Raw genomic sequence first — 13,760 nt, forward strand, 5'->3', positions numbered from 1 at the left:
TAATGGATGCATTGAGAAATGTTTGAAATGAATGTAGGTGCATTAGGATACCTCGTGCATTGTGAGCAGGTAGTTCAGAATACTCTGCAGTTCGTCTTCCTTCACGCTGTGATCCTACATTTACAAAACACACAAGCATTACCTGGACTGCACTTACGGATTTGTTTTATTCAAACTGTATGTATGTTATGGCCACACTAACGTACCTTCATGATAAGTTGCTTGACAAACAGCAGCAGGAATGCTCGGAGAGAGTGAATCTCCTTTTGATTGGGTCTTGGCCCATCTGATGCAGGATATATAGCAAACAAAAGTCACGTAAACAATATTCCCTGGGCATAGATTGTGATGATTCTAATCCATTTTCATTATGTTTTTTTGTTCTGGGCCTTAAAGGAAAATTAGTCTGTAATTTACAACTTTGATCCTTTAGAACTTCAAGCAAAATGAAGAGAATATTTCACTCAGTGTATTATTAATTTCATGTAATGAGATTTGAATGAGACAAGCAAGAAAGCGGTCTACTGTGCAAATTAGACACAAAACACACTGAAAGATAAATTGCTCAGGTATCATGGAATGGGATGCTTTCCCACAGCATCTTGAGCGCAAACCAAACTATTAGTATAAGCATAAAATACTATATATAACTATAATTTGCACCAAAAATAATCTGTATTAAATGCAAAAAATAGAATGTCTTTTTGTTTTTTTTGTTTACTATTCGCAGACTTTTAGACACCACTGTAGCTTCACATGGACCTTTTCTGACCCTTATTCCCTAGTCTCATGATGACATGTTGAGAAGTTGGTTTAGCCGTTCTGCAGCAGACTGTTCTCTTACCAAGACCCTTGGGTGTGATTCCGCTGCGGTCCAGTGGGTTTACAACCCAGTAGAAATATTTGAGTGTGTGCATGATCTGCAGTACAGTTCCAACTCTGCGGATGGCATTGTAGATGGTGACAGTGCTGATGAATTCTGTGGCCAGGTAAGTGTAGAGAATCAGCTGTACCTGTTGAGGGCGGCAAATCAGTTTCAACCACCAATGAAAAGTCACATTTGAGAGAACAAAGAATTGATCAAACTATAAAGTTAGCATGTTGCAGCAGCGTCAGTTTGTGTAAATGTGTAAGGTACCTTAGCTGGGGCATGAATCCAGATGGTAGGGTTGAAGAGGATGTGGTCACACAGCTGTTTCAAGAGCAAAACTCCAGTGGGAAGGTTGCTAAGATAACGGGCGAAGGCAAGGACAATGTCCAGCACAGGTCGTGTCACGTGTACTTTGGAAGACTGGGAAGAAAATACAAACATGAAATCAAAATCTATAAAATTAAGTTATTAAACAACAAAAAACAAAAAAAAAAACAAATTATCAAAAAATGTTGAAGAGAGAAAGAAACAGAATTTGCAGATTTTTTTGAAGCTGTCAGGTCTTGCAAGCTGTTGTAGACGTGTTTCTAATATTCCTTATAACACCTGGGCTGATTGCCAACGTGCAGATGACTCACTGTCCTAACAATCACAAGAGAATCTTTTTACTTTTTTACACTTAAAGATGCAGCACAGGACAATTACTGGATATTCTTGATATTAACCAAACAGTTAAAAGGCTCAATTTAACTTTTAACTGTTTTGGGTGCATATACTTTTTTTTTTACTGCTATTTTACATTACTTTGGAATGTAGTAATAAAATGTGCCTTTTTATTTATTTATTTGTTTCACAGCAATGCCATACTGACCTGGTGTGACGTATTCAGATGCAACTTATTTTCTAAAATTACAGTACACAAGATTTTCAATCTTCATTTTATCAGTTTGGTCTCTTGTGACTCAAATCTCTTTCTTAAGAGAGCCAAAAGAGTATCAATATTATAACTATAAAGAAAATATAACACAAGTGGCAATATAAACTATTTAACTGAAAAATAAAACATACTGTAAGAAATGAAAGCAACAAACAAATTAGTGTTTCATACATACATAAGATGTACCAGTTGAAAAATCAGTGTGTTGCTGGTTTTATCAACCTTTGCATGAATCTCTTAATTCAGTTTATAAATCTTAATCCATCTGTAACAAAGAGCCACTAGCATTCCTGTATAAAATATCACCACAGCCACGTCCTGCTAACCCAGTAGCAGCATTTACTTTGACAACAAAAGAAAAAAGGGGTGGGGGGGGGGGGGTGTAGGGGAGAAAATTAAATGTGACTTCCTAAAATTAAATATTTACCTGCAGTTTAAATATTGAATAAATCATTTTAGACTTTGTTACCATTTTTTCATTTTCACTGGATTTAGAACTAATTTAAAATTTTGAAGTTGAGTTTCTATTAGGGATGCTCATATTGACCGTTTAACCGTTAACCGAAAGTAAAAAATTTGACCGATTAATACTATCAGTTAAACGGTTTAAAACGTTTTTTTAAGGTTCTTTTCTTTTTTGTTTGCTGCATGGTTTAAAAATAAAATAGCCTACTATATAGCTTATATTTATTAACTCACAGAGCGCGTCGGCACGCACAACCACACACGTGACAACCTGCAGAATTGTTTTTTTTTTCAAGCAAGGGAAGCAAAATGAAGTGAGTGAAAAGAAGCACTGTATGGGATCATTTTAACAGAAAGGGCGACGAAGTTACCTGTAAATTATCCGGCGCCATATTAAAATACAGCAGTAGAACAAGTACGATGCAGTACCATTTACGAAGCAAACACCCACAAGCTTCGAGTGATGAAGGGCAACAAACTCTGCCCTCCATGTTATCAGGGAGAAGATGCGATGCACAGCGATCTGAGGAGATAACGCACTGATTATCCAGAAGCAGAGGTTGACATCTAGGGTGTTGAGGTAGGGCTGCTATTTTACACGTCAATTTTATTTGTATTTAATGCCAATTCAATATTATAATCTTATCAGTTAATGGTTAATAATCGATTAACGAGCGGCGGTTGTCGGTCTGGAAAATTAATCGAAATGAGCATCCCTAGTTTCTATAGTTACAAAAGCACCTTAATCATGTCCAAAGCTTTTAACATTTGCACATTTTAGGGCCTTCAGATACAGACTTGCATATATATTATTTTATTATTTGTATTATTTAAGATTACTGTGGTCATTGAGTGTAACGATTTGATGTGACAACCTGAGGCCAGATGAGACCTTAAGTGTCAAGGATGTTTTACTGCTGGCTAAGGTTTGAGTAACAAATTGCCAGACAAGAAAGAAAGTGAATATACATAAAGAAAAAGGAGAAACAGATTTTTAAAATGAAAAGAAAGAAGGGGACTAAAGGTAAAGGTCAAGGTTTGAGTATATAAAGTGTTTTTCTTGGTTATAAAACAGATGATCACGTGACATCCGCTGCTGCGGTACTAAATATTCTTAAGCATTCCACTTTTTTTCTATTTCTGTGTTACCCAGCAACTTCTGCAGGCATATGCTAGCATGTTTAAATAGGACTCTCATATATTCATTTTGGGAATATAAGCTTACTTCGAACATTAAGAAGACAGTTTTCTCCTTTTTTCTTATGTTACAGCATAAGCAGTACTTAAAGGTGCAATGTGTAATTTTAGCGGCATCTAGCGGTGAGATTGAGAATTGCAACCAACAGCTCAGTCCCCCGCTCACCCCTCCCTTTAGAGAAGCTACGGTGGCTGACACAGGTAAAGATGTCGTCGCTAAAGACAGCAGAGAGCAATGAGATTTCCTTACAAAGGTAAATCAACACATATTTACTTAATTATTCAATAAATCAATGTTATTGCAAATTGTAATGTACTTGTTTTATTTGCAAAAACAACAAAGTGACGAGACTTGCTCTGTAGAGCAGTTTGTCCATTTAGGGCTACTGTACAAACATGGTGGTGACTTCCATGTAAGGGGACCCGAGGTGTATGTAGATAGAAATAGCTCAAACTAAGGTAATATACACTCTGAAAACATAGTTATATACATTATATTGCATTTCTGCAAATAGGTCGTTGTAAATATTACACATTGCACCTTTAAATTGTCTTTGGATGCACATGTTCAACATACTCAATGCATAAAGTTTTATTCGTGTTTGGCACTTACCTTCTCCAGTGCGTAACCGATGACAAGAAAGCCCTTGCAGGCCAGCACCTGCTCTTGCATAGCTACAGAGCCCTTCAACAGCTCCATCACAAATGACAGTAGTGTGCAACTGAGGAAAAAAAACATGCAACAGGTGAGCTTCAGTAGAGAAAGACTCAGCAGAACTAACAACAAAATGATAAATAACAATTATAAAAACATTATAAAAGATACAAAAGTATCTGGCTCACACGACATGCCATGTTTCACAGTTTATAAATGAGATTTGAGATACAATGGGGGAAAAAAATAATCAAATAGGGCTTTTCCTTGGAAACAGCTTGAACATTCTGCAAAAGATCTTTTTTTGTGCTCTACTGAGAAAAGTCCTAAATGTTCACTAGGCCTATCAACTTAGCACATTCATTTGGTGAAGTCGCGGCCTAGTGGTTAGAGAGTATATTTTTTATTTTCAAAACCATTAACGCACATTTGAAACCCCATTAGTCTCGGAGCATTATTTATCTAAATGTTCATGCCATCTATGAACATTCTGTTAACAGTAAATATACCTAAACACCTCTTCAGCTGCAACTTCTGAACAATTTTATGGTCACAGTGTAGGCTTAAATGTTCATGTGTAATAAATTAATCAACAACAAAAAAACTTTTTTGTAATGTCTATTCAATGCTTTTTTCATCTAACACAAGAATGGCTTTCAATTATTTTTTGGCGAGTAATCTCTTAACTCTTATTAATCCCTAAAATTTCACAGGTCAAATGAGATAAAGAATATTATTTCTAATTATAAATAGCTGCTCCAAAGTGATTATGCAAAAATATTTACAGATCAAACCTGTCATTATGATAATGGGAAAGAAAAAAAAACTGTTCAAATTCTTGACTGAGGTATTTGTAGTCCAGGTAACACTCATTTGTTAGTACTACAGCCAATCATGGTTAAATATTTAACTTCGTATTGGCTCCTAGTCAATGGTATGTCCACACAAAATAACAGCGAATGACACTGAGCACTGACCCCTTGAGGAAAAAACCCTACAGCCAAAAACAGACTAATGGTTTCTCCTTAAAAAGCTGCTATTGTGAGTCTACTGGGTATAGCAACTCTCGGACTGACAATATTAACTTAATTTTCAGTTTTTCCTGGCCAGGCTAAAACTGAGAAGAGCTCATTCTTTTTTCCCCGCTGAGAATCCCTTTCCTAATTTTCATTCTGCCCCCAGGCAGAGTTGGTGTTCTCACCAGACGGAGGTGTCCAGCTCGTCACCGCTGTGCTGGAGGAAATCCAGCTGTGCAAACAGGGGGAAAAGGACCTGAACTCCTCCAATAGAATGGATGGCACTCTGAACTGAGTGTGTGACCACAGCTTTGACGTCCTGAAACACAGAAAGGCTTGATGTTGGATTTGTTGGGTAATTTTTATGTATTACATCATCTTGTTGTGTAACACAGATACCCTACAGTCAACATAATTCATATTACTGTCATCTTCCTATCGTTCTGCAACAACTACTCCTGAATGAGGTTATTTCCCAAATCTGTGCTCTGTATGCATGAAGATGGGGAGGTGTCTATAATTAAATACAAAAAGACAGCTGTGAGGTCCTTCTTAATGTGCCTCTAATCAGACCAGTGCTCTCCCAGATGGCACATCCATAAAACCACTGTCAGAGAGAACGATTTCATCTGTTCAGCATGTGAAGATGTCATTTAAACTTAAGAAGCCTTTATTAACAAAAAACAAACAAACAAACAGAGATTTAAGCTAAATTATTGTTCCCACTGGTCATTTTATAGAATATATCCTATTATTCAGTTATGAAGTCCAGGGCTTGACAACATCTATTTTTCAGTTGAGATTTGTAATTATCCTGCAAATGTTTTTGCCAACACAATATAAATAATTCAAGTAATAATAACAAATAATAATAATTTATTGTCTAATACTTTTTCATTTATTATTAATTCAATTAACAACTGTTGTTTACAATATCTATTAAATAATATTTTATAATTTCTTAGGTTTTAATTAAGCCATACATTCATAAACTCACGTATGCTGTGAAACATCTGTGCACTTGGAATTAAATAATATTTAACTTAAAAAAAAATGTGGATGCTTTCCAGACCCATTTATGTTATCCTGTTACATAACTTTCTCTTGAGACATACTTAAATTAGAAGAAATTCAAATGCATTCAAAATGCATCAAACACAACCCAATGTTTATGCTGGCAGAACATGAAAAACTGTGCTGTCAATCAATAAAAATATATTTTTTTTAAAACTATTGAACTGCACATTGTTTTCTGAAGTTAATCACTATTAATTGCAAGTAATCCTACCTAACATTAAACTTTTAAATGTACTTTTATTTTACATTCAACAAAACATTTTTTAGTTTTGTTAATATCTTATAGATTTTCTTATGACTGAAGGCAAGAATCACTTGTATATATACACACACACATATATACACAAACACACACACACACACACACACACACACACACACACACACATATATATATATATATATATATATATATCTTTCACACTGGCACAGTAAAAAATGTATATCTAATAAATACATGAATGTTAAAAAGCTTGTAGACTCCCTTGATAACACTGTGAACCAGATTAGATTAAGTGCTTTTAGAACTCATGAAGTGCTGGATACAGCACAGGTGTGGGCTGTACTTTGCTGAGCGAGACGATAAAATGCTCATATTGTTAATTACATTAACAAATGGTGATGAGCTAGTTTCATTCGCCCACAGACAGCAGTCCACCTGGCAGGGCAGGTCTCTTCAGGCAGCTGTGCAGGGATGGTGAACCAGGTGTGATGAAGATACAAAGACGAAGAGCATACCTGCAGCATGAGAGCATGTGGTGAGTGCACAAAGATGGAAGCGTTGTCCTTGGGGGAGGATTCCAGACACAGCTGAGCATCAGTGGCTCGGGGATTATAGGTGAAGGCGATACTGGCAGACAGCTTTCCATCATACAGCAGCATCTTATGATGTTCTGCAAACAGCAGGTCACTCTCTGCCTTGTGCTTAAAAGTGCCCTGGACCAATCAAAGGGAGAGAGATTCTAAATACAGCTACGCTGAACATTCTAAAGAGTGTGTGAAATGCGTGAAATTAAACCTGATTCATCAGAACACTTCAAAAACAGAGTTTGAAAATCATTCAAGTAAATTCAATAATAAAAAACAAAAAAATAAGAGGAGTAAAACAGCAATATATGGCTGCATTTACCCTCTATAATTTAACATATATGTGATTTGACCGCAATATCTCATCAGGTCAGAATTTTGAACAATAACATTTTTAATTAACATCTGTAATAGACAGCATTTGGGCTGAGAAATCGATCCCACCTTGTATCCAGACCCCAACTGATAGATGGCTAATATCTGAGCAGCGCTGAGAGCCTCACTGAACAGATAAACTGTCCCCATCTGACCACAGAACACACGGTTAGCGTCTGCTGTCTCTGATGAGCCCAGAAAACACTTGTCGAATGTCTGTCAAGAACAGGAGGTGAAAAACATTTATTTAGTATATTTTTTACATTTACAACAATGTTTGTAGGTGTAGTGCTGCTACACTACTGAAATGTTTTTATGTTTTTGAAATAAGTATTATGCTCACTAAGGCTACATGTTTGACAATAAAAATACAGCAAAAACAGTAATAATGTGATATAAATATAACAGTAAAAAAAAAAAAGAAATTATGATGGCTTCAGCCATGAATCCAGTCTAAAGTGTCACATGATCCTTCAAAAATCCTTCTAATATTCTGATTTGGTGCTCAAGAAACATTTCTATTATCAATGCTGCTTAAAATTGTTTTGGAAACCATGATACTTTTTTCAGGATTCTTCATTGAATGGAAGGTTCAAGAGAACAACATTTATTAGAAACAGAAATCTTTTGTTACATTATAAATGGCCATATTTTTTTTATCAATATAATGAATAACTGCTCAAATTATAAATAAAAGTATTACAATGAACAAAATGATCATTTTGTTTTTGCCCCCATCCAATTCACGGGCATCAGCTCTGGTGGACATTCCTGCAGTTAGCATGCCAATTGCACATTCCCTCAAAACTCCTGATAAAACTCACATTTTAGGGTGGCCTTTTATTGTGGGCACACCTGTGCAAGAATCATGCTGTCTAATCAGCATCTTGACATGCCACACCTGTGAGGTGGATGGATTACCTCGATTTAGGAGAAGTGCTCACTAACACAGATTTAGACAGATTTCTGAACAATATTTGAGAGAAATAGGCCTTTTGCGTACGTAGAAAAAGTCTTACATCTTTTGAGTTCAGCTCATAAAAAATGGGGGCAAAAACAAAAGTCTTGTGTTTGTAATTTTGTTCAGGATATTTTCCTAAAAAATAGGCTATATCGTACTGACCCTAAATTGGATTACTGTAAATTCGATTAAATTGTGCTCATTTCATTTAGAACATTATAAAATGTATATAGAACTTTGTGATATTTACCCACATCACACCTGAGGAGCATAGGTCTTTAACAGCTAATGTGTATATTATTCGACTACACTGATTTTTATTTTATTTTTATGTTTAAAAAAGACGCTTTTTAATGGGACTCATTTTACACAAATGATAATCTATCCATGTGTGTGTGTCCCCATGCATACAATAAAAGCAATAAAGCATATTAGTATCACTTTGTTAGTTCATGTGAATCAACTTAAAGAACCAACTATTTGCTGTTACAAAATGCTGCTCTTTAAACGTTGTACACAGACACTAACTACATCATTCTGACACCACCTTGAGCAATGCTGTTTCAGTGTAATAATGTCCAACTTTGATTTATAATTTCAAAAGGAACGTCTACATGTCCAGCAGTTTTGTTTTATTCTTTAACGTTTGAGGGTATTTTAGGGTTTGTAGCTGCTAAAATATTGACAAGCTTTGAACAGAAACCCTTCTGGAGAATAAAAGCAGGGCCTCAAGCTTAACTGCTGGTTAAAACTAGAACAATATGAGATAACAGAGGCTTTTGATAGTACTTACATCGCTTGTGTTGACAAGCCAGGTGATCTCACCATATGACGCCAACTCTCCATTGACATAGCAGCTGATTTCACTGTTCTTCCAGCGATTATAGATGTGCACTATGGTCACCATATACCACTGTTAAATAAAAAGAATATTAGCAATTATAAAAAGGACAGCATGTCTTTATTTATTTCCTATTAACATCGTAAAGCTTGAGACCATTATAGCAGGGGTTTTTAAGCTTTTTTGAAATTTTTGACCAAAATTATGATTATATCCTTGTAGGAATTCACTTTCTGTGTACATGCCTAAACAGTTATTCATACGGAGTAAGAAAAACATTAAATGTGAAATTATGAATCAGATTCTAAAATTATTTAATTGTTTTTTTTTTGCATTGTCATTGTAATAAAACAAAAAAAAATATTTACTAAGCAAGAAAATATTTATTTTTTATTAAATTGGTAGACATTCAGAAATAAAGACACTTATATATGTCTATTTAGTATATATGTGTATCAATACAATAAAATAAATCACAATTATGATTTCTGATAAATCCTTAGAAAGCAGAAATAATAATAATAATAATAATAATAATAATAATAATAATAATAATAATGTCAAAATATTATTCTGTTTCATTCATATCTTAAGTGCATTTTAACTTTGACAGCCCTAACCCTTTTGATCCTCTTGCAACCTTGTGGTCCCCTGGGAGACCTTGGATCCTAGTTTAAAAAACCCTGGTCAACAGGAAAATGTGGTCCATCAGGAAACATCTGATGCTAAACTTGCATTTTTAACTTTGTTACAGTTAAGAGACCGTGGTCCATTTACACCCTCCAGCAATGACCTCACCCAGATCTTCTTGAATTTCCATTAAATGGTGGGGAAAGCCAATGAAGGTGCTTATCCCTTAGGTAAAACCTCTCCAGAGGAAATGGAATGGAATGGACTCTAAATACACTATAGCCAAAATACACTCCATGAAAGCTACTTTAGAGCACTTGAGAGCTTCTTGATATTAGACACGTGAAGTACCAGACTTTCATAGCTGGAAAGGACTGTTCATTGATATATCTTTCGAGGTCTTCTTAGCACGCTAAGAGTGAGCGTTATCGGGAACCGGGCCCTGGTTTCTTCTTGCAAATCCTCAGACGTGATAGGCTTCAGCAAAAACCATGATTCTTATATGTCAACTTTTCCCTCCTTGTACATTTCAGAGGTAAAGATGAAGACTTTGAAAAGTGCACAGTTTGTTAGAGTACAAATGGTAAGGTGATTCATACCTTCTGGGGTTTAAAGTCATATTTCACACAGTGCTGGAAGCCTTTGGCTTTGGACTTTAGAGAGGTCACAATCAGACATCCGCCCACAAAGTGTGCAGAATAGCCCAAACCTTTGCTGGTGCGAAAGCTAGGGATGAGGGGAAAAAATACAGAGCACAATTAATTAAGTTGCATTTCAGGTGAGGAGTTCTCAAGTTTATACAGCTCTATTCCTGAATGAGTAGCTACAGTTTGAACGCTTTAATGTATAAATTATTATTAATTTTTTAAAATGATGATGATATATCATATCTATCAATCTATCTATCTATCTATCTATCTATCTATCTATCTATATATATATATATATATATATATAAATAAAATTCTCAATTTCTATATTTATATTTTTGTGTATTTTGAAAGACATGTCTGGCCATTTTGCATCAAGGGTTGTAATTCAATATAATGTAAACCTATGGCAGTTTGTAGGTAATCAATTAATTTTTTTTTTTTTTTTTTATTCATTCTGAGTTTCAAATATTTTATATTAAATCAGTATCTGAGGTGTATGAGGAACCAAAAACAGGCTGAAAGTGCATAACAAACCTACTCTTTACTACATATCAGGTGCTTAAACTGTATAACCATATTGTTTTGTAAATGTTAATTCACACAGAAATAAAAATTCTATGATCATCTATTCATGTTGCTCAAAACCCATTTGACTTTTGTTCATCTTTGGAACAAAAGTAAAGATACTGTAATTTTTTTTACATCTGTCTTAAGGTTCAGAACAACAGTATGAGTAAATGGCATGGCAAGTACATGATTACAATTGTATTTTTTGGTGAACTAAAAATTTGAATACATTTTTATTTTGAATGTTCTGTGAAAACACCACGACATAGTTAAATATTTAATTATTTTAGAAAATATGTATGGATGGATGGATGGAAGGAGGGATGGAAAAATGGAAGGATGGATGGATGGATAAATATTGGATGGATGAACAGAATTTTGAAAGAAGGCCTGTAATGTAGAGGGTTAATCTCAGCCCAGTGAGAAGTGTAAATCCTACAGTTCCTTCAACAGGGTCAATTATCGTTCGGTGAGTCAAAATAGCTCCATTTGCATAAATTACATTTTTGACAGAAATTAATTAGAAGCTGAAAATAGGACAAGAAGGCTGTGAAATGCTGCCCTTGAGAAGTGTAAACGCTGGACAGAAAGGAGGAGGAAAATATACTGAATTTTCTTATTCTTCATCTAACACCTTTTTAACTTCACCTTCCAGACAAACAAAGAAGTCAGCTAATATTAGCTATGCACAGCAGGTGTCTGCTTCTTTCGAAAGCATCTTGAATAGAAGTGTTATATTTTACATTACAGGTTTGTGTGTGACCCACCAGTAGAGATAAGGCTTGTCCTTGTCAACGTTTATGTTATTGATGGGGTCCAGGCGAAGCCAGGTGTGGAAGGTAAAGCCATTCTGATATGGCCATTTTGCAATAGGTGGAAGTGCAATAGCCTGATGATACAAAAAAACAAAAACAAATTTTTTCCAGTTAGGTTTCTGTATTTTGTTCTGTTGTTTTAAATAACCAGAGTAGCATATGAGAAGAACAAAAATGCACTCAAAGGGATGCACTCAAAACTGTTGTGTATGTTTGTACACAGAAGACTTCCTCTCATATTTGTAGATTATGGATGAAAAAATAAAGAAAGCGCAATGTTATTTTTAATATCTGTCATCTAATCATCCTATCTGTGCTGGAATACGATCTAAACATCCAATCAAAGAATTTCCTAAAAGGATGGCATCCATTTGGCACTGTTCCAAGTTCATCAAGTTGACACTGACAAAAAAGGAAGGGTTCCATACACATGCAATCTAAAAACTCAAGATCCCCATACTGTCGGGTTGATGGTTTGATTTGACATTTTTTTAATATCCAAACACACACACAGAAGTAGTTGGAACATTTCAAACTCATCTGCATCACATCAGATATATCTGACTGCTGTCCTCCCTTGATGCACAGAAAATATTACGTAAATTGTAAAGCTGAGCTCAAAGAAAAAAAACAGTGTTTGTGGGAAAACACATTATAAAATCTTTTAAATCTAAAAAAAAAAAAGTCTATCCTGAAATACTAATTAGCTGTTCATAACTAGAAACTTGCTTGTATTTTAATCTAAAAAAAGATGAGTTTAAATCAATATACAGGTTTCCCATCAAAATAATTAATTGCTCATTGTGATATAAAACCTATTGTTTTTCTAAAGAGTAAAACTGTAGTTCATGGGACATGGTTCTTGTTTTTTGTGTGTGTGTGTGTGTGTGTGTGTGTGTGTGAGAGAGAGATTTTTTTTTTTTTTTTTCGGTCACAATTAGTCTAAACATTTTGTAAAAAGATCTTGATGCAGATCTCATACTATACAGTTTCAAGCAAACAGAAGATTGTTTTATATAGTAGGTCAGTTTTTGGTACTGGGATGCATTAAATTGATCAGTGAAAGTGAAACGGTAGCTCAAAAAGTTGCAAAGCATAATTTCCCTGATTTAAACACATTTAGTTAGCTTATTATAGAGAGTAAGTTAAAATGTCTGGGTAGGAGGTGGAAAAAGAGAAATTCTGGAACATACTTTTCAAATCACTTATTCATGAACCACTAAAAGTTTTCACAGCGAATAGAGGCAGATATTATGACTGAAGTCAAGTTTAAGGACAGAGCAGTTAAACAGATGTTTGGGTCATGGTCTCACCGCAGCACTCTTCCCTGGGAAGCTGAAAAAGGAATCTGGGCCATTTCTTTGAGCCATGCACTTCAACACGGACAGCAACTTGACGGCATGAGGAGGCTAATAGATAAAAGAAAAAAAACACAAACACCCACACAAATAACTACTTGTAATTTCACTACAGAGTTTCTCCTACAAACATAAAATATTCTGCACAATGCAAGTATAAAAAGAAAATACTGGTACAAACTATTTTGGCTATTCTGAATCCTGAAAACCATAATAATGTCTTCTGCCCATAGGTTGCAAGATACAGACACACATGGATGTGTGCTCTCCTCCTGCTCTGACAGGTTTATTTCACACTCTCATCAATGACACTGACACAGTTCCCCAGTACAGAAACAGCCTAATGCATCAAACACTACTGCCTTTTCAATGTCTCAACACTCCCTCGTGCACTGAAGACTGCACAGAGGACAAAAGACATGCATTTTGTCTAGTCATTTCAATTTTCTATTTCAAAGAACATCATAACAAAAAATAAATAATAAATTAGCTTTATTTAAAACAACGGAGAGACCTAGTACATGACTGCATGTGA

General features: G+C 35.0%; 1 protein-coding gene across 3 annotated transcripts in view; it reads right to left on the minus strand.

The window, feature by feature from the left end:
- The window catches only part of lrba (LPS responsive beige-like anchor protein), a 235,502-nt gene that overhangs the window by 177,838 nt on the left and 43,904 nt on the right, over window positions 1-13,760 (minus strand). For all 3 annotated transcript variants that reach the window (XM_052547153.1, XM_052547152.1, XM_052547151.1), the window contains exons 4-15: window positions 13,181-13,276; window positions 11,820-11,941; window positions 10,432-10,558; window positions 9,155-9,274; window positions 7,470-7,616; window positions 6,957-7,154; window positions 5,327-5,460; window positions 4,084-4,192; window positions 1,135-1,291; window positions 845-1,009; window positions 207-286; window positions 52-114 (exon numbers count right to left, since the gene is read on the minus strand). In XM_052547153.1, the coding sequence (XP_052403113.1) occupies window positions 52-114; window positions 207-286; window positions 845-1,009; window positions 1,135-1,291; window positions 4,084-4,192; window positions 5,327-5,460; window positions 6,957-7,154; window positions 7,470-7,616; window positions 9,155-9,274; window positions 10,432-10,558; window positions 11,820-11,941; window positions 13,181-13,276 (1,518 nt within the window). The remainder of the gene's footprint in view (window positions 1-51; window positions 115-206; window positions 287-844; window positions 1,010-1,134; window positions 1,292-4,083; window positions 4,193-5,326; window positions 5,461-6,956; window positions 7,155-7,469; window positions 7,617-9,154; window positions 9,275-10,431; window positions 10,559-11,819; window positions 11,942-13,180; window positions 13,277-13,760) is intronic.

This window comes from Carassius gibelio, chromosome B1 (assembly GCF_023724105.1).
Source record: "Carassius gibelio isolate Cgi1373 ecotype wild population from Czech Republic chromosome B1, carGib1.2-hapl.c, whole genome shotgun sequence".
Lineage (NCBI taxonomy): Eukaryota > Metazoa > Chordata > Actinopteri > Cypriniformes > Cyprinidae > Carassius > Carassius gibelio.